Here is a 24,951-nt window from a genome sequence, read left to right on the forward strand (position 1 = left end):
CGAGTCTCTGCTGGATGACTGGGCGGTTGCCCGTGTTCGACGCCCGAGTCTCTGGCCTTGACCTCCAATCCACTGATCTCCAGGAACGAATCCCCGGGAGGTGATGCAGAGTTGCAGGTAGGTTCGAACTTGCCTTGTCGCCAATGTTGCGTCCGTGTATAATAAGACACAGACTGCGGAGAACGGTACAACAGGTGTTTACTCAACGTGGCTCACACTGCAACTGTCTGTAGAGATTACTACTCAGTGCTATATACAGGTGTGGTCACTGCCGGTACTACAGTATACATGAGCTGTAAAAAGTAGTTCCTCCCTTAAAGGTATATACATCACACCCACCAGCTTTAGGCAGCTCTCCTTTCCGTCTGCAGTTTAAAATCGGGGCGAGAAAGCAGTGGGTAATTCCCCTGTTCTATTTTAATGTCCCCTACCTCCCTGCCTAGCAAGTTCAAATTGCCCATTTAAAGTATTTGGCACAGATCAACAAATCAAGCCATCTAAACATCACAGGTGATTAATAAGGAAACATAAGGAACATAAGAAATAGGAGCAGGAGTAGGCCGTTCGGCCCTTCGAGCCTGCTCCGCCATTCAATGAGATCATGGCTGATCTTCTGCCTCAACTCCATTCACCGGCCCTATCGTCATATCCCTCGATGCCCTTACTAGTCAGAAATCTATTGACTTCTGTTTTGAATATAACCAATGATTGAGCCTCCACAGCCCTCTGGGGTAGAGAATTCCAAAGATTCACCACCCTCTGTATGAAGAAATTTCTCCTCATCTCAGTCCTGAATGACCTACCCTTTATCTTGAGGTTGTGGCCCCTGGTTCTAGACTCCCCAGCCAAGGGAAACATTCTCCCAGCATCCATCCTATCAAGCCCTGTAATAATTTTGTATGCTTCAATGAGATCCCCTCTCATTCTTCTGAATTCAAGAGATTACAGGCCTAATTTACTCAATCTCTTCTCATACGACAGTCCCGCCATCCCAGGAATCAATCTCATGAACCTTCGTTGCACTCCCTCTATGGCAAGTATATCCTTCCTTAGGTAAGGAGACCAAAATTGTACACATTACTCCAGGTGTGGTCTCACCAAGGCCCTATATAATTGGAGTAAGACTTCTTTACTCCTGTACTGAAATCCTCTTGCAATGAAGGCCAGCATACCATTTGCCTTCCTAATGGCTTGCTGCACCTGCACATTCACTTTCAGCGACTCATGTACAAGGACACCCAGGTCCCTTTGAGCATCTGCATTCCCCAATCTTTTACCATTTAGGAAATATTCTGGCTTTCTGTTTTTTCTACCAAAGTGGATAACATCACATTTATTCACATTATATTCCATCTGCCATGTTCTCGCCCACTCACTGAGCCTGTTGAGATCCCCTTGAAGCTTCTTCACATCCTCTTCACAACTGACACTGCCACCTAGCTTTGTATCATCAGCAAATTTGGAAAGGTTACATTTAGTCCCCTCATCCAAATCATTGATATAGATTGTGAATAGCTGGGGCCCAAGCACTGATCCATGCAGTACCCCACTAGTCACAGCCTGCCATCCTGAAAAAGACCCGTTTATCCCTATTCTTTGTTTTCTGTCTGTTAACCAATTCTCAATCCATGCTAGTATATTACCCCCAATTCGATGTGCCCTAATTTTGTTCACCAGCCTCTTGTGTGGGACCTTATCGAAGGCCTTCTGAAAATCCAGATACACCATATCTACCAGTTCCCCTTTGTCTACTCCACTAGTTACATCCTCAAAGAACTCCAATAGGTTTGTCAAACAGGATTTCCCTTTCATAAATCCATGTTGACTCTGCCCAATCTTACTATTAGTTTCTAAGTGCCCAGTTATTGCATCCTTTATAATAGATTCCAGTATTTTCCCAAGTACTGATGTGAGGCTAACAGGCCTGTAGTTCCCCATTTTCTCTCTCCCTCCTTTCTTAAATTGCGGGGTTACATTTGCTATCCTCCAATCTGCAGGAACCGTTCCAGAATCTATAGAATTTTGGAAGATGACAACCAATGTGTTCCAATGGCCACCTCTTTCAAAACCCTAGGATGTAGGTCATCTGGTCCTTGGGATTTATCGACTTTTAGTCCTACTAATTTTGCTAGTACTGTTTTTTTACTAATAATAATTTCTTTCCGTTCCTCATTCTTGCCACACCCTTGGCTTTCTCGTATTTCTGGGAGGTTTTTTGTGTCTTCCTCCAAGAAGACAGAAACAAAGTATTTATTTAATTTCTCTGCCATTTCCTCATTCCCCATTATAAATTCTCCCATCTCTGACTGTAAAGGACCTACATTTACCTTTGCCAGTCTTTTCCTTTTCACATACCTATAGAAGCTTTTACAATCCATTTTTATATTTTTTGCTAGTTTGTGCTCATATTCCATTTTCTCTTTCTTTATCAATTTCTTGGTCCCCATTTGCTGATTTCTAAAAAGATCCCAATCCTCAGGCTGACCACTTTTTCTGGCAACTTTAAGCTTCCTCATTTAACTTAATGCTAGCTTTAATTTCTTTTGTTAGCCATGGTTGGATCACTTTTCTTTTTGGGTTTTTATGTCCTAGAGGAATATACGTTTGTTGCAAATTATGCATTATTTCCTTGAATGTTAACCATTGTATGTCCACCTTCATACCTTTTAGTGTAGTCTCCCAATCTACCATGGCCAACTTGTCCCTCATACCCTTGTAGTTTCCTCTGTTTAGATTGAAGACCTTAGTTTCAGATTAGACTACATCACTCTCAAACTTAATGTAAAATTCAATCATATTATGGTCACTTGTCCCTAAAGGCCCCTTTACCACAAGATTATTGATTAGCCTTTTCTCATTACACAGTACCAGATCCAGAATATCCTGTTCCCTGGTTGGTTCCTCCACATACGGATCCAGGAAACCATCTCGCATGCATTCCAAGAATTCGTCCTCCACGCCATTAGTGGTCATTTGATTTGCCCAGTCAGCATGTAGATTAAAGACCGTGCCCTATATTATACCCTGGGATAGTGGTTATGGCAGTCGGATCTGGAGTGAAAACCTAGGTCAGGTCTGTGAAAGAGGCAAGGCCAGTGATCCTTTGTACAGGAAACTTAGTGATATCCGGCACCGACGGGACCGAGCTGTTGCCGTCCCATCAAAACTGCCAGACAAACTAGCGGTAATGGTAAAACATACAGAGCTCCGTATCTAGCAACAAACCCTGTTGCTTAACAGCTTCTAAACAGTCGGCCATAGCTTGCAAGCGTCTCTGTAGCTAAGCAACAGCTTTAGCTAGACGTTGCAGAGCCTGACTGGTGAAAAAAAAGCAACAAAAAGAAAAAAAAACTTACCGAACCGACTCCTGAATTTTGCTGGTGGATCGAGCATTCCAGACAGTTAACCTCCGGATAAACCAAAGTTTCCTGTAATCCCTTTGACAGACAACTGTGTGGCCAGGAGCTTCCTATTATGACCTTATATTGGGCGCTTGGCCTTAGCTCATCAGTCGGTCTGAAGCCAGCAAGGAGCATGACCTGGATCAATGGCTCTGTGGTACTGTTTCACCACATAAGAAGGGAGCAACTGTGTTTCAAGAATCAACTTAATGCAGCACAAAATTCTTTGTTGTTTTCACATTTCAAGGAGGATAGTGAATTTTGTAAATACACTGTTCATTTATCTGTTCAATGTAAAATAAATTTGTCTGTAGGTTTATAGCCTGTCCATTGGTCTGGTGCATTGTAACTTCATCCACCTACTGAAGATCAAGTTATGTGGCAGCACAAGATATAAGCTGGAATATAGTGCTGAGGGTTCTCTGTTGAAACATGACAGGCTGCATCTTAGGGCTTGGATCATCAGGAATACGTGTCTGTATACTTACCCAACTTGTGATCTTACCTGTGGGCAGTCCAGAGACTCTTGTGCTACTGTCCTAAGGAGCAGTACCTTCGGAGCACTCCCCTGGAACCCCACTGGAAGCAGGGGTAGGATAGTGGTATTCATTGATCTACTGGCGAACAGATCGAATGGAGTCATTTGCTTCCCTGAGAGAGAGATACCCTCCAAGCTCTACGAGATCTCGCTGTCACAATATCCGATTTCAGCATCCATTTTTCTCTCGATTCTGTCCCCCGAGGGATTTAATTCATCTCTAAGTACTGCCATGTGCGAGGCACTGTGTTCATTTTTTTCTTACTGTTGCAACCAAGAGGATACTGCTTTGACACTCATGGCATAAACTGCATGCTTGTCTCCATGACTCCACAACAGCAACATCTATTTATTCAACGCCATGATTCTAATTGGTGTTGAGACCAGAGCAGCTGCCACACCCACCCTCGACAGATCAGTGAATCTCTTCCAGTTATTCAGGGGTGTCAGCCAGGTTCCATTAACAGCTACTGCCACTTCCTTCAAGCTTGCTCTTGCAGCAGTTTGCTGGTTTTTAATATGCAAATTGCAGTTCTACGCCATACATAGAACCCCAATTGCCATTTTAGGATAAAACTGGTCAGAACGTGCGCCATGCACGCTCCGACCAGTTGTAATGGTGATAGAGCCAAAGAAGCCCTGGAAAAGGAAGTTTTAAATTATTCTTGTGGGGCCTGGAGGAGCACTCCTCTGAGCCACTGCTTCCCCAGGAACCCCCCCACCGTAATTCCCCCCCACCCCCCCAGACAGAGGAAAGGGAAACAAGGATAAAAGCAAAAGATAGGAAGGAGAAAAACAAAAGTGGCAGTCAGAGAAATCAACGGTTTAAATCAAACGTGGCCACAGTAAATAATAATTCTAATAGGTCTAAGAGCGTTAAAAAAACAAGCCTGAAGGCTTTGTGTCTTAATGCGAGGAGCATTTGTAATAAGGTGGATGAATTGGCTGCGCAAATAGAGGTAAACGAATATGATTTGTTTGGGATTACGGAAACGTGGCTCAAGGACGGCCAAGACTGGGAACTCAACATCCAGGGGTATTCGATATTCAGGAAAGATAGGCAAAAAGGAAAGGGAGGAGGGGTAGCATTACTGGTTAAAGAAGGGATTAACACAATTGTAATGAAGGATATTAGCTCTGATGAGGTGGAATCTGTATGGGTAGAATTGAGAAATACTAAGGGGAAAAAAACATTAGTAGGAGTGGTATATAGACCTCCAAACAGTAAGGCGGAGGTTGGGGATGGCATGAAAAGGGAAATTAAAGAAGCATGCAATAAGGGCACAGCAGTCATCATGGGTGACTTTAATCTACATATAGATTGGGCTAACCAAATTAGTAACAATACTGTGGAGGAGGAATTCCTGGAGTGTTTACGGGATGGTTTCCTGGACCAATATGTCGAGGAACCAACCAGAGATCAGGCCATCTTAGACTGGGTATTATGTAACGAGAAAGGATTAATTAGCAATCTTGTTGTACGAAGCCCCTTGGGTCGGAGCGATCATAATATGATCGAATTCTTCATTAAGATGGAGAATAAAGTAGTTGACTCAGAAACTAGGGTCCTCAATTTAAATAAAGGAAACTACGATGGTCTGAGGAGCGAGTTGGGTAGGATTGATTGGGGAATGGCACTCAAAGGGTTGACAGTGGATAGGCAATGGCAAACATTCAAAGACCGAATGGATGAACTACAGAAGTTGTTCATCCCAGTTTGGCATAAAAATAAAACAAAAAAGGTGACTCAACCGTGGCTAACAAGGGAAATTAGGGATAGCATAAGATCCAAGGAGAGGACATAAAATTGGCCAGAAAAAGCAATAATCCTGAGGATTGGGAGCAATTTAGGATTCAACAAAGGGATTAATTAAGAAAGGGAAAATAGAATATGAGAGTAAGCTAGCAGGGAACATGAAAACTGACTGTAAAAGCTTTTATAGATATGTGAAGAGAAAAAGATTGGTGAAGTCAAGCGTAGGTCCCTTGCAGTCAGAATCGGGGGAATTTATAATGGGGAGCAAAGAAATGGCAGACCAACTAAATACATATTTTGGTTCTGTCTTCACGAAGGAGGACACAAATAACCTCCCAGAAATACCGCGGGACATAGGGTCTGATGAAAGGGTGGAACTGAAAGAAATCAGTATTTGTAGGGAAATGGTGTTAGGAAAATTGATGGGACTGAAGGCCGATAAATCCCCAGGGCCTGATAATCTACATCCCAGGGTACTTAAGGAAGTGGACCTAGAAATAGTAGATGCATTGCTGGTCATCTTCCAGAACTCGATAGACTCTGGAACAGTACCCATGGATTGGAGGGTAGCTAATGTTACCCCACTATTGAAAAAAGGCGGCAGAGAAAAAGCGGGGAATTATAGACCGGTAAGCCTGACATCGGTAGTGGGGAAAATGCTAGAGTCCATTATAAAAGATGTAATAGCAGAGCACTTGGAAAGCAGTGACAGGATCGGACAAAGTCAACATGAATTTACAAAAGGTAAATCATGCTTGACTAATCTACTGGAATTTTTTGAGGATGTAACTGGTAAAATAGATAAGGGCGAACCAGTGGATGTGGTGTATTTGGACTTTCAGAAGGCTTTCGATAAGGTCCCGCATAAGAGATTAGCGTGTAAAGTTAAGGCACATGGGATTGGGGGCAAGGTACTGACTTGGATAGAGAACTGGTTGGCAGACAGAAAGCAAAGAGTTGGAATAAACGGGTCGTTTTCCGAGTGGCAGGCAGTGACTAGTGGGGTACCGCAAGGATCGGTCCTAGGACCCCAGCTGTTCACAATATATATTAATGATCTGGACGAGGGAATTGGATGTAATATCTCCAAATTTGCAGACGGCACAAAGCTGGGTGGGAGGGTATGCTTGTGAGGAGGATGTCATGAAACTCCAGTACGATTTGGACAGGTTGGGTGATTGGGCAGAAACATGGCAAATGCACTATAATGTGGATAAATGTGAGGTTATCCACTTTGGTGGCAAAAACAGGAAGGCAGATTATTATTTGAATGGCAATAGATTGGGAGAAGGGGAAGTGCAAAGAGACCTGGGTGTTCTTGTGCACCAGTCGCTGAAGGTAAAGCATGCAGGCGCAGCAGGCGGTTAAGAAGGCAAATGGTATGTTGGCCTTCGTAGCAAGAGGGTTCGAGTACAAGAACAAGGATGTCTTGCTGCAGTTGTACAGGGCCTTGGTGAGACCGCACCTTGAGTATTGTGTGCAGTTTTGGTCACCTTACCTGAGGAAGGACGTTCTTGCCATGGAGGGAGTGCAGCGAAGATTCACCAGGCTGATACCTGGGATGGCAGGAATGACGTACGAGGAGAGATTGTGTCAATTGGTCTTATACTCACTGGAGTTTGGAAGATTGAGAGGGGATCTCATCGAAACCTATAAAATTCTGTCAGGTCTGGACAGACTAGATGCAGAAAGGATGTTTCTGATGGCCGGGGAGTCCAGAACCAGGGGTCATAGTCTAAGGATAAGGGGTAAGCCATTTAGGACTGAAATGAGGAGGAATTTCTTCACCCAGAGAGTGGTGAACCTGTGGAATTCTCTGCCACAGAGGGCAGTGGAGGCCAGTTCATTAAATATATTCAAGAAAGAGTTGGATATATTTCTTGAGGCTAAAGGGATCAAGGGATATGGGGAGAAGGCAGGGACAGGGTACTGAATTTGGATGATCAGCCATGATCTCATTGAATGGCGGAGCAGGCTCGAAGGGCTGAATGGCCTACTCCTGCTCCTATCTTCTATGCTTCTATGTTTCTATGACTTACCTTGCTGCCGACCTGGTGGCCTGTGGGCCGCCCGATATTGGGACAGCCTAAATCCAGCAAGCCGGATCGGGTCACCCATTTGGCACCCACGGCTCACTGGTTCCAGTTAAACGAGGCTGGGGTCTCAAAATGGCTCCGGCCCCCTCCCCCCCAGAATGGGTTGGGTTGACAGAGCGCTCTGCCCTCCAAATGTTAAAATCGGCCCCAGTCTTCTCTTCCTCCCACATGTTTCTGCCATGTTCATTTCAGGAATAAGGACATACACCATAGGCTGCCTTTAATTGATTTAACACTCTGCCTTCCTCCCGCACCTATCCAATTTCCCAGGCCTCCATGGCCATTTCTGTCCTATTGCCAACCATGTTCTGTCAGCATTATTCAAATGAGACTGCTTCTTTGGCCACAAGTGTAATTATTTCCTACCCTGTCACACTTCCAGTGCAGATTGCAGGACTCAAAATTTCAGGTCTACAACTTCATCCAAGAAATAACAAAGCTCAGTGTAACCACAGATGGAAAATCTGGGAGTCAAACACTGCTTGGAACTCAGCCTTGTGATATCCTGGTGTGAAAACAACACTGCCACATTGAGTGTGAGCTACTGTAAAATGTATTAATCAAAGAGAAGGAGGTACCCAAGAAAGATCACCACTTAAAGGGTTCAAATATGGACATCAGATAGCTGATAAATGGTTTAGGTTTTCTAAAATAATGAAGACTTTTGTGTGAAATAATGGAACATAACAAAGAAATTACTGTCATGCACAACAACCTAACCTTATTCAGCCATGCAGTTGTGTAAGTACAGTAATTGCTTTGCATCTCAGTGCATTGCATAGGACTTCTGGCTCTTCCTTATATCCTGTTTCCACCTTTAAGAACTTGATAGTTTTTTTTCACGCTGGTGGAAAAAGCCTAACAATACGTTAATTGATTAAAAATAATTATGAATGAGGAAGTGTTCTGTGGTCCCCAAATTATCTCTCATTCTACTTTATATTTAAGTGAGAAATTTATAAAGCAATCCTAGTACATATTTTTGCTTAATTGTAAATGTTTTGACATGTTTTATCAATTTTTTTTTCTCTTCACACTCCTGTGAATCACCTTGGGACGTTTTACTACTTTAAAGGCGCTATATAAATGCAAGTTGTTGTTGTACCTAAGTGAGACCATATTAGGTGCTATGGGCTGAATCTTAACTCCCAAAAAGCAGGTGGGTTGGTGTCAGGTCAGAAATTAAAATTCAAAAAATCTGGTACAGGAACCAAACCCGCCTCGAATCCATCCACTTCTGGCTTTAACGAAGGCGAGATGAGGGACGGGCGATGAATCCGCTTGTGGGAAGTGGGTTGGTCATTTAAATATTATAATGAGGGTACCTGCCTTCATTTTAACAGTCCTTCTATTTTTAACTTATGTCGGGTGGGCTTCCCAGGCCTCGGGAAACCCGGCAGCTGAAAGGAGGCGAGAAGAGCTGAATCTATAAGGTGAGTGCCTTTACAGCACTACTTGTGGGCCAGGAGGAGCAGGAGTGCTTCCTCCTGGCTCAACAAGCTACCAAGTAAACCCCCCCCCCACCTCGTGATCTGTCTGCTTCCCCCCAACTACGATCAGACCCCCTGACCACCATTGGACCCCCCGCGCAATCGAGACCCTGCCACTGGACTTACCTGATCTCCTCAACTTCGGCCTTGTGAAGCAGGCTTCCCACCTGAAAGGCCTCTAGCCTGCCAATCTAGCCTGTGGGCGGGAATCTGAGAGAAAAAAATTTAAAGGAGCTCTGCAGTTAAAAACTGCAGGATATTCGGGAAACCCGTTCTTCTAAAATTTTAAATTTTAATATTTTTTTCTTTTTCTTTCTGTCTCTTTTTTCACTCTTCCTTAATCCAATATTTCTTTCCCTCTCTTTATTTGTTTTTCTGTATCTAATTTGACTCTGATTCATCCTATTTCCTTCTCCATCATCCCTTTGTTCCTTTCTCTATCCTTAAATTTCATTGGCCCTGTCGTTTACCAAGGTCCCGTTGCCCTCGCTGCATTGTTATCAACTCGCACTTCCAGCAACTTGCAGCACAGATAACTTTGGAGCTGAAGGGTGAGGAAAGAAATCTAATGAACGGGGCATGCTGGAAGATGTCCTGCTCCAGCAAATTCTGGCCTAATGTACAAAAGAGTTCTAAATGGTGTGTACAATGCATGCATAAATTATACCTGTTTTGCCTTTTTTTTCTAATTTATCTTTTTTTTCCCCTTTTTGACAGTGTCTATGAAAAATATTGGAGAAAAAGGTAAGTGTTTCATTCACAATTATTTATCATGTAAGATTTAATAACATAAAAAGGTAGTTCTGATTTTAAATAAAAACAGAAAATGCTGCAAATACTCAGCAGGTCAGGCAGCATCTGTGGAGAGAGTAACACATTTCAAGTCGATGACCTTTCGTCAAGGTGTTCTAACGTTAACTCTGTTTCTCTCTCCACAGTGCAAAGTAAAATTGGAGTCTGATTCAAATCTGCCCCATTTCCACTGGACGGGTTAGGTTAAAATCGATGCTGATATTCTGAATTGTACAACAGGAAACTCTTGTTTAAACAGCACATAAATATCCAGAATTCTCTATTAACCGGCAAAATTCTCACTCCGAAAACAACACCTCAATAACCAGCAATGTTGCCGAGTCCGAGTCTCCCGCGATGGCCGAGTTAGTCAGTGGGGGTAGTTCTCCAAACTGCCACTACTCGGCTTCTTGGCGCTGTCGGAAGTCGGAACACCTCAATACCCCTGTAACAGGAGTCTGACTCTCCCACGCTGCCGGTAGTCTCTTCTGATCCACCATTTTACAGGGGTACTGTGTGTCTCCTACGCTGCTGGTAGTCATTGCATTGCATTACCCTCAACTGGCAATACTGTACTTAATCAAGCATCTTCCACCATCCATTTAACACAACATTCTGTAGGTGAGTACCCAATTACTGTATACTGCACATTTCTTGATTTTTTAAATTTTCCTTTGTTAAAAATAGCCTCGGTAGATAACCTTCTCCGGCATCCGGAATTTTTGATCAACCGGCAACACGCCAGTCCCGTTGGTGCCGGATACCAAAGAGTTTCCTGTACTTCATTCATTAACAATTAGAGCTCCTAGATGCTTATTCAACGGCAACAAGTTAATTTCCGTTCAGGTTCTAAAGCATCCTTACCCTAAGGCATCATCACTACTTGCAAAGCTTTATGAAGTACATTGTATAATGGAAGAAATTATTAGACAGTGACATACCCAGAATGATTTCAGAACTACCCAGAACATTATAGAATTAAGCCACTCCATGTACTCTGCACAACTAACACACACACACACACTCACTCGCTCTCAGGGAAGATTTGCACTGTTCAGTATTTATGTGAATTCATAAATGCATTTATTATACACTTGTTTACGTGGCTCACTAAATAGTGAGGAGTAGAAATCGTCCCCCATGTAGGTAAACTAGATAGAAGTTCAGAATAAATTAAAGTTCCTAGTCTAGAAATTCTGGCAGTGCTGTTCCAGTTTGGATGTGTGGCAGGGTGGTGCTTCTGTCTGGCCCTAATGACCCTATCCCAAAACTCAACAGTGGAGTCATTTAGAAATTAGGAGTGGGCACCCACACTTGTACTGGGGCTATTCGGATGCCCACCCTGTAGACCTGGTAGGGTTTCAGAGTGGCACCCTGCTGCTGCATGTGGAAGGGCACAGGTCTGTCTAGCCAACGTTTCCATGGGGACAAAGCAACTTTCCTGATGCTCTATCACTGGTAACGCCCACATTCAACTGACAATCGATCTCTTTTGCGATGTTTGCCATTTGAATAAGGTACTGTGGGGTCATAGAAACATAGAAGATAGGAGCAGGAGTAGGCCATTCGGCCCCTCAAGCCTACTCCGCCATTCAATGAGATCATGGCTGATCATCCAAACTCAGTACCCTGTCCCTGCCTTCTCCCCATATCCCTTGATCCCTTTAGCCTTAAGAAATATATCTAACTCCTTCTTGAATATATTTAATGAATTGGCCTCAACTGCCTTCTGTGGTAGAGAATTCCACAGGTTCACCACTCCCTGGGTGAAGAAATTCCTCCTCATCTCTGTCCTAAATGGCTTACCCCTTATCATTAGACTGTGACCCCTGGTTCGGGACTCCCCTGCCATCGGGAACAGCCTTCCTATATATAGTCTGTCTAGTCCTGTTAGAATTTTATAAGTTTCAATGAGATCCCCTCTCATTCTTCTAAACTCCAGCGAGTATAAGCCCAATCGACCCAATTTCTCCTCTTACGTCATTCCTGCCATCCCAGGTATCAGTCTGGTAAATCTTCGCTACACTTCCTCCATGGCAAGAACATCCTTCCTCAGATAAGGTGACCAAAACTGCACACAATACACAAGGTGTGGTCTCACCAAGGCCCTGTACAACTGCAGCAAGACATCCTTGTTCCTGTACTCGAACCCTCTCGCTACGAAGGCCAACATACCATTTGCCTTCTTAACCGCCTGCTGCACCTGCATGCTTACCTTCAGGTTCCACATATAGCCCTGCACAGCAAATACGTCTGCTTCAGCAGAAAGAAGGTGCAGGCGGCAGAAGTGCACACCCCTGTCAGATGTTCTCGTGGGAATGAGTAAGGAGTGGAAACCCAGTCTAAAATCGGTTTTGGTCCAGTTTGCTGAGCCTCCATTCCCTGTATGCTGCATTTCCACACCACTAAAGAGTGGCATTTTTCTGTTCCTAACATGATTTTTGCATTAAACAGTGTTTTAATAAAATAAGATTCTGTAATTGTGAATACGTAATAAAACACAAGTAATAATTAGCCTTAGGCATGTTTAGCATCACTATTTACTGGGCAGAATCTATTATAACCAGCTGGGACCTAATTATCTGCTGTCCATTGGTTCCTTCACTGATATTGTTGGGGCTTATGCAGACTTGTTAAAATAAGTAGAATGATTGTGATTTTAATTTGATGGTTAAAATTATTTTCTGATAATGCCTGTATAATGTAAGTCCACAGCAACTAGTATAGCAAACTCAAGTGTGGCCCAAGCGTGTTGGCCAGAATACTGAAGGTTGCATCTCTTTCACTTGTGGCTCTCTCACAACAGCCTAACTGTTTACCAATTTCATCCTGTCTTGGTTTACCATATATGATCGTAGAGCTGAAAAGAAGAGTAATAAAATTACGATAATCAGTTACCCTGTGCATCTATGAATTTATTCCACTCCAGAGGTCTTACTTTGCAATCCATTGATATTGTTGTTAAAAATGAAATGTGGCATTGCTGTGAGTGCATTTGGTACATATGGAAGAATTATTAAATCTGTAGTATGTTGTAGCAAACGTGGCCAGAAACAATAAAGTTGCCAAACTATAATCACTGTCACCCAGTCCACAGCAGCGTCTAGAAAGCAGATCAGGAATTTCTCTTGAAAGCAGTGTTACAGCTGCAGTAAAAAAATCAAGAGGATGAATAGTCAGTTAAGTAACAGCAATCTAGAACAAGCTGTCCAATCCATGCAAGATATTAATGGAACATGGGCCTCAGGTGTAAATATTGGAGTATATCAGCTCCTTAGATAATTGGAGGGAAATAAGAAAATTCTAATGCTGATGGGAAACCATCTTGGTATTAAGTTATAGCAGGTTTACCAGAATTGTGTTCTTCTTGTTACATTGACATTCTGAACCGGCTTTAGAAGTGCCAAGAATAAATAGGCCTGTAGAATAATGTTTGGTTAGATAATCACAATTATGTTTTTGTCTAGGATTAAAACATAGGTATACTTAATCAACAATGAAAAAGAATCTGAATTTGCAGTGTTAGGAATACTGATTTTGTTTTTATGATTCATCAGAGTGCCAGATTTAATCTTGGATCTTCTCGAATAGTTGACTCATAACAGTAAAGATAAAACTGAAAGACCTGCTAAATCATCTAGATATGTATTTTATTAAACATAACTTAACCTGAATCATGTTTATGTGTTTTTTTTGTGATCTCCTTTCTTCCAGTTGTCTGCCTTGTATTTTATCATTTGCTTTTCATCATGTTCGTGTGGTCATACTGGAAAACCATCTTTACAAAGCCAATGAATCCGAGTAAAGAGGTAAGTTTGAGGAGAAACCAGTGTTTTTTGTGTGTGAACTCTTTGCACATGAGCGTTGTAAATCCATCATGTTTTTCACTATTTTCACAATAAAAAGGTATGCATCCTGTTCTTTTATGTTTACCTTTTTGTCGTGCTTTGATGCTGCATCCATCCATGATGATATTGCTGATTCCAGTAATGTGCTGAAGAATGGCTGTTGCTGTGGCTTTCTTCTGGCATTCCAGATTTTAACTTCACACCATTTTACGTTACAGCATCAAATACCACCTAAAGCTACCCATCGTTACCATGGGCTTTTAGATTATTTGCAGTTTATTTTATAATACATTTTCTATGGAGTTAGATTTTCTGCTCAGTTTACTACACTAAGCTTTTGATTTTTTGTGTGAGGCACATGGTTCAATATTTCAATATAAATTATTGCTCTGTGCTAACTGACATTTCCCCGTCTTTTTCACCAATTTTGTCCTCTTCCACTTCCTCTTATGAAAGGTTTGACTCTTCCTATGGTACTGTTCTATAGCAGTGGTTGTTGTCCAATACCTTGCCAAAGTGGCTTCTCATGATGTGAAGCTAGATTGTGCAGGTCAGCAGGCTATTCAACTGCACGGAGCCTCACAGCCAGGCCAGATCCTGCCGCCACCTGATTTCCATGTGTAAACTTGGAATAAGGGTTGCTGCAAAGCAATCAGGAGTAGAAATCCTACCAGAATTTTCTCTCCCTAACTCAGGAACATGGAGGTCAATTGTAGTGTCCCTATTGCTGTCCTGGATGAGATTGCCTAATTCAGCACAGACCAAGGATCAGACTGGGACTTTACCGGGTCAGCTACTCAACACTCTTACCAGGTGAGCCATCAAGGGAAGCTACTTTTCTATATAGTGGCATCGGGGATTCCATGAGCCTAGTAAAGGGTGGAGTCTCCTCCCACTCTTTACAAGGCCAGTGGTAGGAGAAGGTACAGCCAGTGATGGGAAATCCCAATGCCGGGAGTTCCCGTGTCCTGGCTGTCATCGATAGAATGCCTAGTGAGAGCAGCCGTACCTTACAAAGAGGGCGGGGGGCAACTTAGAGTTCGTTCTTAGGGGGAGAAACTTGCACCCCCATGCGACCGCAAGTTACACCACAATTTGTGACCTCTGGGGATAGGTGGGTTCCCTAAATGTACCACTAGTGGCAAAGGCACCCACCAGTGGCATTCAAATTAAGGGACCGCCTCCTGAACCACAAACTTTGGCGGGGTGAGTGACGGAGTTCCCCCGTGGGCAGATCTCGGCACTTACACCAGGATGCGACCCTCCAGATTTTCTGCCCCTATAGTTTAACCTCAACATTTAACAAGAGCTTCCACTCATCTGTGCATTCTAGCATGTATAAATTGAAGATTTTATCAGCATGCAATCTGTTGATGCAGCATGAAATGCCCCAGAAGGGTCTAGCCCCTCATTCCGTCAGGAGTTGAGGGTTTCTTTGGTTTTTCCAAAAGACCTAGAAACAAACTGAAAATCTGATTCTTAAAGCTTTATTTCAGCCAAACCTAATATTTAACATTATTAGCAACTGTTGCTTTTCTTTTAAGTAAGCAGACAACACCTGTTATTATACTAGGTGTGGTTTATTTGACAGAGAAGAAAATGAAAAGATTGTTTAAGAATGTATTTGTATTTCTCTTTTGAGCAAATTCTTGGCATGTTTTCCAATTAATTTATAGAATCATAGAATGATACAGCACAGAAGGAGGCCATTCGGGCCATCCTGCCTGTGCTGGCTCTTTGATAGAGCTATCCAATTAGTCCCACTCCCCTGCTCTTTCCCCATAGCCCTGCAAATATTTCAATAAGTGTGGAGTCTCATTCCTTCAAATTTTAATTAGTGTTGGAGATTTTTTTAAATTTAACTAAAATGTTTTTTTTACTTTTTCTTTCTGTCTTGTCTCGCCATGTAACTGAACTCTTTCATCCCCGATACCATTCCAGTAAATCTCCTCTGCACCTTCTCTAAGGCCTTAACATCCTTCCTAAAGTGTGGTGCCCAGAATTAGACATAATACTCCAGCTGGGGCCTAACCAGTGTTTTATAAAGGTTTAGCATAACTTCCTTGCTTTTGTACTCTAGCCTCTATTTATAAAGCCAAGGATCCCGTATGCCTTTTTAATAGCCTTCTCAACATGTCCTGCCACCTTCAAAGACATGTGTACATACACCCCCCCCCAGGTTCCTACACCCCCTTTAAAAATTGTAACATTTAAAAATTGTAACATTTAAAAATGTAACTAAAATGTTTTTTTTACTTTTTCTTTCTGTCTTGTCTCGCCATGTAACTGAACTCTTTCATCCCCAATACCATTCCAGTAAATCTCCTCTGCACCTTCTCTAAGGCCTTAACATCCTTCCTAAATCTCCTCATTCTTCCTATCAAAATGTATCACTTCACACTTCTCTGTGTTAAATTTCATCTGCCCATTTCACCAGTCTGTCTATATACTTCTGAAATCTGTTATTATCCTCCTCATTGTATACTACATATCCAAGTTTCATGTCATCTACAAACTTTAAAATTACGCTGTGTATACCTAAGTCCAGGTCATTAATATATACTGTATCAAAAAGAGCAGTGGTCATAATACCGACCCCTGGGGAACACTACTGCATACTTCCTCCAGTCTGAAAAACAATTGTTCACCACTACTCTCTGCTTTCTATCCCTTAGCTAATTTTATATCCATGTTGACATTGTCCCTTTAATCCTATGGGCTTTAAATTTATCCCTCTCCCATTTTTGAAACAGAGGTGTAATATTTGTAATCCTCCAGTCCTCTGGCACCACTCCCATATCTAAAGAGGATTGGAAGAGTTTGGCCAGTGCCTCTGTAATTTCCACCTTTACTTCCCTCAGTAACCTAGGATGCAGCCCATCCAGACCGGGTGACTTTTCTACTTTGAAAACTGCCAACCTTTTAAGTACCTCTTTATCCGATCCAATATTGTTACTAGCTCCTCCTTTACTGCTACATTGACAGCATCCTCTTTTCTAGTGAAGACAGATGCAAAGTACACATTCAGTATCTCAGCCATGCCCTCTACCTCTACCTCTACAAAAGTATTTCCTTTTTGGTCCATAATCAGGCCCACTCTTCCTTTGACTACCCTTTTACTATTTATAAAAAAGACTTTTGGGTTCCCTTTTATGTTATAGCCACCAATCTATTCTCATTCTTTCTCTTTGCTACTCGTATTCCTTTTTAAGCTCTCCTCTGTACTTTCTATATTCAGCTTGGTTCTCTGCTATATTATGAGCCTTACATTTGTCATAAGCCTTCTTTTTCTGTCTCATTTTAATCACTACGGGGGAAAAATTCAGTTGTTTGAGCCTCCCATTAGCGCCTTAAGAGGGTGCCAAGTGGGGCGCAAAGCAACTAGCGCCCGGGCGCAGCGATGTTTGCGCCGCTCGTGAAATTAACTAGACATTTTGCGACGGCGCTAAATACTACCGCCACGATCTCCTGCGCCAGCAGATCATGACGTCAGTCGAGTGCGCAACGCCCTGTTAGCGCCCCGGACCGGAAATTGAGTGGCGTCCCCTGCCTTACCACCTGCCGCTAGCAACGACAGGTTGAGGGGAGCGTTATGCTGTCAGAAAGGGACTAGGGGAGCGCTATTTAAAGGCGACCACTTCCTGCCTTTTTTTGACGGTGACATTTTTGCACCACACATTCTGAGAGAGAGAGAGAGACTTCTGGAGAGATTCAACGCTGTGTGAAGGAGTTTTGGGTACTGAGCAGCACTTTGCAGGTTGATTTTGATTTGCCCTTCCTTGTATCGATTTAGAAGAGACTATCGGGTCTGCACTCTGAGCTCTTTCCCTGGTTCTCTCCATTGTTCTTTCCAGCAGATTTGATGTACAGGTCTCTCCAGGCTGAGATTCAGGCCGAGATTCAAGGCTGCAATGAGCAGGATGTGGATGGAGAGCAAGATCAAGCCTCCCCCTTAAGATAAAAACAGAAAATGCAGGAGAAACTCAGCAGGTCAAGCAGCATCTGTGAAGAGAGAAACAGAGTTAACGTTTCAGGTCGATGACCATTCGTCAGAACTCCCCTTTAAGAATTGGATGGTGCCAGTGTGTCTGTGTTCCATTGCCGACTAACATCACATGAGCTTCGCCAGCGCTGTGAGGTAGCGCCTCGCTCCTCGGCCTTAGCACCTTAAGAGAGGTGTGTAGCGCCTGATTTAGCGCTCCAATCACCTCCAGGGGCGATAAAAGCCAAGTTTGCTGTCGGAGGCGATAATTAGCGCCAGGCGCTAAACTTTGCGCACCGCCAATAATGGCGCCCCAAATGGGGCGATACTGAATTTTTCCCCCTACATCTTTTGTCATCCAAGGAGCTCTAGCTTTGGATGCTCTTCTTTTCCCCCTTGTGAGAATGTGTCTGTTCTGTACCTGAATATGTCTATTCTGTACCCAAAGCGATTCCGGAACTTTCCGCTGGACATGACAATAAACTCTGAATATAGCAAGTGGTGGTAATGATGGAGTGTGGCCATATATCACATTTTCTGTCACTACCACCATAGCAATGCATGATACAAGGAATATCAATGTGTTCCTGGCATCGCATTTAAAAATTAAAGACCCCTTAAAAGAAGTACAATCGATCATGAACAATCACATTCTCCAACCCTGTTTATTTTAATGCATCTGGCCCTCCTGGTTAGCTGCCCCAGAGACAGCTGGTGCCATTCCTTTGGAAATCCTGCTGACATAGCTAGGAATCCCGGTGGGAGCCCTCCAAAATTGTCAATTGGGCTGATCGTTGGAAATGCATTATGGTTGAGCACATTGAGGGAATATGAATATGAACTTTGAATTCATAAAACTATTTCTCAGAGTTAAAATTCTGTCGTTTAAAATACCTATTGTAGAACACAAGCTAAAATTGTTAGGGATTGGGGCCAAATTGATCCACAGTAAATTAATTCTGAGTTGATGGGAATTAGATTCCAATTAAGCTTACAGGTCGATATTAAATACATTTATTATAGTTTTGGTCTTTTTATATCCACAGTTCCATCTGTCATACACAGACCGAGAACAAATAGAACGTGAGGATCGAGGTGAAGGTCAACAGGAAGTCCTTAGACGAATGGCCAAGGAATTACCCATCTACACAAGAACCTTATCTGGAGGTAAACAGCAAGTACAGTTATAGGCAACAAAAGTTACCAGCCATATTTGGGTTTTAATGCATACTGAAATCTGAAAAAGTATCTGATGAAAGAAAGATTACAGCAGAAGGTTGCAAAGGAAGCAATTCAACTCAAAAAACATAAGATTGATCCTGAGCCAAAGTACAAATCAGATTAGGCAGATCCATCTTTAATGGGCATTGTAGGGTTCATTCAGCGATCATCTGCTCCCTTGTTGCTGGAAACAGAATTGGCTCTACAGTGTTGTAGCCCTATCTCCAACTCAAACTCCCGTTGAATGAGTGTCCCCAATAGGATCACAGAATTTCTGAATTCACCTTCATTATCAAAACTGGCTCAGGGGCTGAAGCTATAGGTCCCACTTTGTTATACTCCAAAAGCACATAGGCTTAACTAGAGTTGCCACCTTTTTACCAAGTCCAAAGCTGAATACCACAAGATAGGAAATAAGAACAGAAAATGCTGGAAATACTCAGCAGGTCAGGCAGCATCAGAAACAGAGTTAATGTTTCAGGTCAATGACCCTTCGTCAGAACCTGAAACGTTAACTCTGTTTCTCTCTCTACAGATGCTGCCGGACCTGCTGAGTTCTAGCATTTTCTGTTCTTAGTTCCGATTTCTAGCATCCACAGTATTTTGCTTTTGTACCACAAGATAGGAGCAGGGCAAGACACAACATCATGGCTTAAGTTCTGGTGTTTGCCGTTGATGAAAATTTTAAACTTTAACATCAGTAATGAATGCCCACACATTGTAAGATACAGAAGGAAAATGCCAAAAAAACTCATTTCTGTTTGCAAAAGCTGGCTTTTAATATGCAATCTATATTAGAAATTTCAGGACAGTCCACTCAAAAACAGGAATATGTGGCTCAAAAAGGAAAGGTGGTGACCCTAGGCTTAACATGTCACAACAAAATTTTATGCTTTTCTTACAGAACCCACCATGTGCTACTTTGACATCAATTCATTTGTTACACAAAGCTATGTGTCAGCAGCACGTCTTCCGTACAGACAGTGCATTTCCCATGAATCTAATTTTGGAGTGCGCAATACTGTGCACTATTGGCACATAAATGTGTTAGTGATGAGTCCCGGGAGTTCTGTTGAAGAGTGTGAGGACAAAAGCTTAGTTTGTGTGAACTCCATAAATTACTACACATTAACATGCAACTTGTATTTCCAATTGCCATACATTGTCAGAGTCCAATCCAAAGAGAAAGGTAGAGTGAACAGAGAAAATCAGCAGGCCCAAAGAAATGGACAACCTTAGATCTAGAGTTACAGGGAAAGGAGACTTTGAATCAGAGAATCTTACAGCACAGAATGAGGCCATTTGGCCCATTGTGCCTGTGCCAGCTCTTTGAAAGAGCTCTCCAATTTAGCCTCACACCCCAGCTTTTTCTCCCATAACCAACGTTCCCTCTAATTTTTTTTTGTGCTGTGTGGGCCACGAACTCCTTTGAGCGCAACCTTTTTGTCGTTGGGCAAATTTTACAACCATAACAACAGCAACCACTTAAAAGCATATATACAGTAATGCCATATTGCCATCCCACTGTCTCAAATCATGACACAATCAGACAAACTCTTAAAAATCATGAAATCAGTTGCTCTTTCTTGGTTTATAAACCTCATTAGTGACTTTATTTAATCTTTAACAGATCACAGCTCTTGAGGTCACGTTAACTATCTGGGATTGTGCAGGTCTTCTGTTCCTTTGTAAATTCAGACAGGAAATATCAGATTAAATTGATTAGCAGTTAAACCATCAAGATGGCCATTATGTCAAGGTCTGGAGGTTTGGTGAGAAGGAACCTCACTTCAATATACATTCTGGGCATCATGTGATATGACTCACATTAAAGTCCAACATCGACTGAAGCCTAGCTTGATCACCTTGGGTCTACCTCTCCTCCTATAAAAACCTCCTGAAAACCCACCTCTTTGACCAAGCCATTGATCACCCAATCCTAATATCCCTTTCTGTGTATCTGCCCAGGGTTAGGTTTTGGATTGAAGGTGGAGAGTCTGAGAAGATAATTCTGTACAGTTGTACCTGATCTCGCCTCTGTGAAGCACCTTGGTGTGTTTTTCCACGTAAATGGTGCTATATTAATGCAAGTTATTCTGAATAAACAGCAAGTCCGAACAGTTATATGGTAAATAGCCCTTACCCTGCTGAATAAAGCGTATCTGTAGTTATAAAACACGCATACTGTGCAGAGTCGAGCAAGGTTTGCCATTTCGCATTGTACCACAATGATCTGTGCGTTACTGGCCTGCAATCCACCGACTGAAGCTTTAAGTTTGTTTTGCCTCATTTTCCCTGATGATAATATTTTAAAATTCTGCTAAACTTTCATGAGCTGTTGATCTTTGACTGATTTGGGATTTGTTTAACAGCACTCAGATGTTAGCAGCAGTCACTGTTGATGCAGTGTTGGATTAACTGTACTGAAAGACCTGGAGGCTGCAGCTTTCTAATAAATGTGCACAGTGGATGAGACAGAGAGAGGAGAGAGACTTTCTGTATCAACTGGCAGCAAAACTCCAGGGTGACCGAGCTGATCCTCCAGCCAACTTCTTCCTGCTCTTTTGCTGCTACCTGCACTTGCTCCCCTCATTCATGCTGTGTGTGTCCTGCTCTAAACCTGACTCTATACCTTCCCCCAGAGTGAATAATCCTGGGTATTTGCTTGTTGCAGATACAGTGATTGATGCTGTATCATACAAGATGAATGAGCCAACACACCCTTCAGCCCTGCTAGCTGATGCTGCTTAGCTGTCCCTACAGAAACACAATGGGAAAAAGCATTTATTGCAGTTTGTAAAACATTGTGCGGGTGTTTTGCTCACAAGTGCTGTTCCTAAGGTTCCCCTGGAGTTTGTAGCTCTGGATTGTTGCAGATTGGCCTGCAGGTTCAGGCCGGAACCTTTGTGGGAGCTGAATCTGGTGCGACCAGAGCGCTGAGCCTTTTTTCCATTAATAACATTTGAAAGTATTCTTGTCAGTTTGAAACATATGGAAGTAAATCAGTGTCTCAGTATCAAATGAATCCTTACCTCGAGAATGAAAGCTTTTAATTACTCAGAGCACATTTAAGTCTTTTAATTTGTGTTGGCCCATTTCATAGCTCTCTGTTTAAAGCTAAATCATAGTAAATGATATGTTGTGATTATGACTTTCTGTTTATCTCAGGGGACAGGTCCGTACAGGTGGGTAATGCAAAAACAGCATGTATGAGTGTGCTGGGAGTTCAACTTGCCCAGAACAAAATGGCATAAGAACATAAGAACATAAGAAATAGGAGCAGGAGTAGGCCAATCGGCCCCTCGAGCCTGCTCCGCCATTCAATAAGATCATGGCTGATCTGATCCTAACTGCCAATCCACTATCACAGAACCATCTCCTGCATCTAACAGAATTAGACACACGAAATAGGAGCAGGATCAGGCTACACAGCCCCTGGGCCCGCTCCGCTACCCACAGGGCCATGACCGATCCGAACCTAGACTCATGTCCAAATTCCTGCCCACTCCCCGTAACCCTTAATTCCCTTTACTTCTAGGAAACTGTCTATTTCTGTTTTAAATTTATGTAATGATGTAGCTTCTACAGTTTTTTGGGGCAGCATATTCCATGGACCTACCACCCTCTGAGTGAAGTAGTTCCTCCTCATCTCAGTTTTGAAAGAGCAGCCCCTTATTCTAAGACTATGCCCCCTAGTTCTAGTTTCACCCATCATCGGGAACATCTTCCCCGCATCCACCCGATCCAACCCCTTCACAATCTTATATGTTTCAATAAGATCGCCTCTCATTCTTCTGAACTCCAATGAGTAGAGTCCCAATCTACTCAACCTCTCCTCATATGTCCATCCCCTCATCCCCGGGATTAACCGAGTGAACCTTCTTTGTACTGACTCGAGAGCAAGTATGTCCTTTCTTAAGTATGGACACCAAAACTGTACGCAGTATTCCAGGGGCGGTCTCACCAATACCTTGTACAACTGAAGCAATACCTCCCTATTTTTATATTCTATCCCCCTAGCAATGAAAGCCAACATTCCATTGGCCTTCTTAATCACTTGCTGCACCTGCATACTAACCTTTTGAGTTTCGTGCACCAGGACCTCCAGATCCCTTTGTTCTCAAACTTTTTTGGTTGAAGGGCCCCTTTACATATGGATTAGTAATCATGGACCCACCCCCATCTAAATTATAATACTATATATTATAGTAATTGCAACTTTCCCACTCTTGGAATTACAAAATCATAATATACATATACAATATCTGCATTAATGATTTAGTTTGATACTATTCAGTTGCACAGCCATTGCAACAAGCCCTGTCTTGATCAGTGTTTTTCCACTCAAATGGCAAATACACTGACTCCAAAGATATAAACACTTTTCCAAATGTTGGGCTTTCGTTCAATGGCTGTAACCATCCAACACAGGCCTAGCCTTGCCAGCTGTGCTTTATGAACAACATAAAAATAAAATTTTACAAACAACAGGACAAGGTTTGTTAAGTGCAGCTGCTTTATTGATAATGCAACACCAAAGGGATGCTTTGGGATTAGGAAATGAGTTTTTTATATATATAATAGATACATATAAAATTAAATTACAGTACCAGCTTCCAGTCTATATTACAACAAAGCTCTGGGTGCAGAATGGGGTTTTATTCCACAAACGCTAACAATGTCCTGACTGACCCAGTTTCCCCGAGATTCTTCCAGCTTCTGGATCTGGTTCTCCAGGAACCACATCGGGATCACAAATGCCACAACCACTGGAAGCTGCAACTTGGGCGGCAGGATAATTCTTAGAAGCCACATGAAATATCAAGATATAACCCAAGTGAAAAATAATAAAGAAAATCGAAGAGCAGAGTGGGGGCGGGTGAGTGAGTAAAACCACATGCATGGGGTGGAACTAAGGACAAATCAGAAGCGTGAAGAAAACATGGACACAGAATTTTGCCAATGGATTTGATGCATTTAAATATATCACTAGGAAAACAAGAGATGAAGCTTTAAGTCACGGTCTCTCTCTCTCTCTCTCTCTGGCAACGATTCTCAGTGCTGTTCGCCAGGCAAAGACTCCTCATGTTATCTCCTTGCCCTACCCCACCCCCGTTGTGTCCAAAACACCAACGCTGCCTCACTCTCTCCCTAGTTTCTCTCACCCCCAGTTTCTCTCCTCCATCTCTCTCTCCCCCCAGTCTCGCACCCCCAGTCTCTCTCTCCCCATCTCTCTCTCCCCCCAGTCTCTCTCTCCCCATCTCTCTCTCCCCCCAGTCTCTCTCTCCCCCAGTCTCTCTCCCCAGTCTCTCTCCCCCAGACTCTCTCTCCCCCCAGTCTCTCTCTCTCTCTCTTCCCAGTCTCGCTCTCTCTCCCCCCATCTCTCTCTCCCCGTCTCTCTCTCTCCCCGTCTCTCTCTCTCTCTCTCCCCCAGTCTCTTTCTCCCCAGTCTCTCTCTCTCTCCCCAGTCTCTCTTTCCCCAATCTCTCTCTCTCCCCAGTCTCTCTCTCTCTCTCCCCCAGTCTCTCTCTCTCTCCCCGGTCTCTCTCTCTCCCCGGCCTCTCTCTCCCCCCGGTCTCTCTCCCCCAGTCTCTCTCTCTCCCCAGTCTCTCTCCCCCAGTCTCTCTCTCTCCACCCAGTCTCTCTCTCTCCCCAGCCTCTCTCCCCCAGTCTCTCTCTCTCCACCCAGTCTCTCTCTCTGCCCAGTCTCTCCCCAGTCTCTCTCACTCTCTCCCGAGTTTCTCTCTCTCCCCCATCTCTGCCCAGTTTCTCTCTCTCCCCAGTCTCTCTCTCCCCAGTCTCTCTCTCTCCCCATTCTCTCTCCCCA

General features: G+C 43.1%; 1 protein-coding gene across 1 annotated transcript in view; it reads left to right on the forward strand.

Moving 5' to 3' along the window:
• Nucleotides 1-24,951, forward strand: part of LOC147123316 (palmitoyltransferase ZDHHC2-like) — a 230,397-nt gene that overhangs the window by 44,494 nt on the left and 160,952 nt on the right. Inside the window, exons 2-4 of the mRNA XM_085970680.1 lie at nt 9,999-10,025; nt 13,788-13,882; nt 18,950-19,070. Coding sequence (XP_085826806.1) covers nt 9,999-10,025; nt 13,788-13,882; nt 18,950-19,070 — 243 coding nt within the window. The remainder of the gene's footprint in view (nt 1-9,998; nt 10,026-13,787; nt 13,883-18,949; nt 19,071-24,951) is intronic.

The sequence above is a fragment of the Somniosus microcephalus genome, chromosome 2, assembly GCF_052327205.1.
Source record: "Somniosus microcephalus isolate GS21.2 chromosome 2, FLI_Smic_1.0, whole genome shotgun sequence".
NCBI lineage: Eukaryota > Metazoa > Chordata > Chondrichthyes > Squaliformes > Somniosidae > Somniosus > Somniosus microcephalus.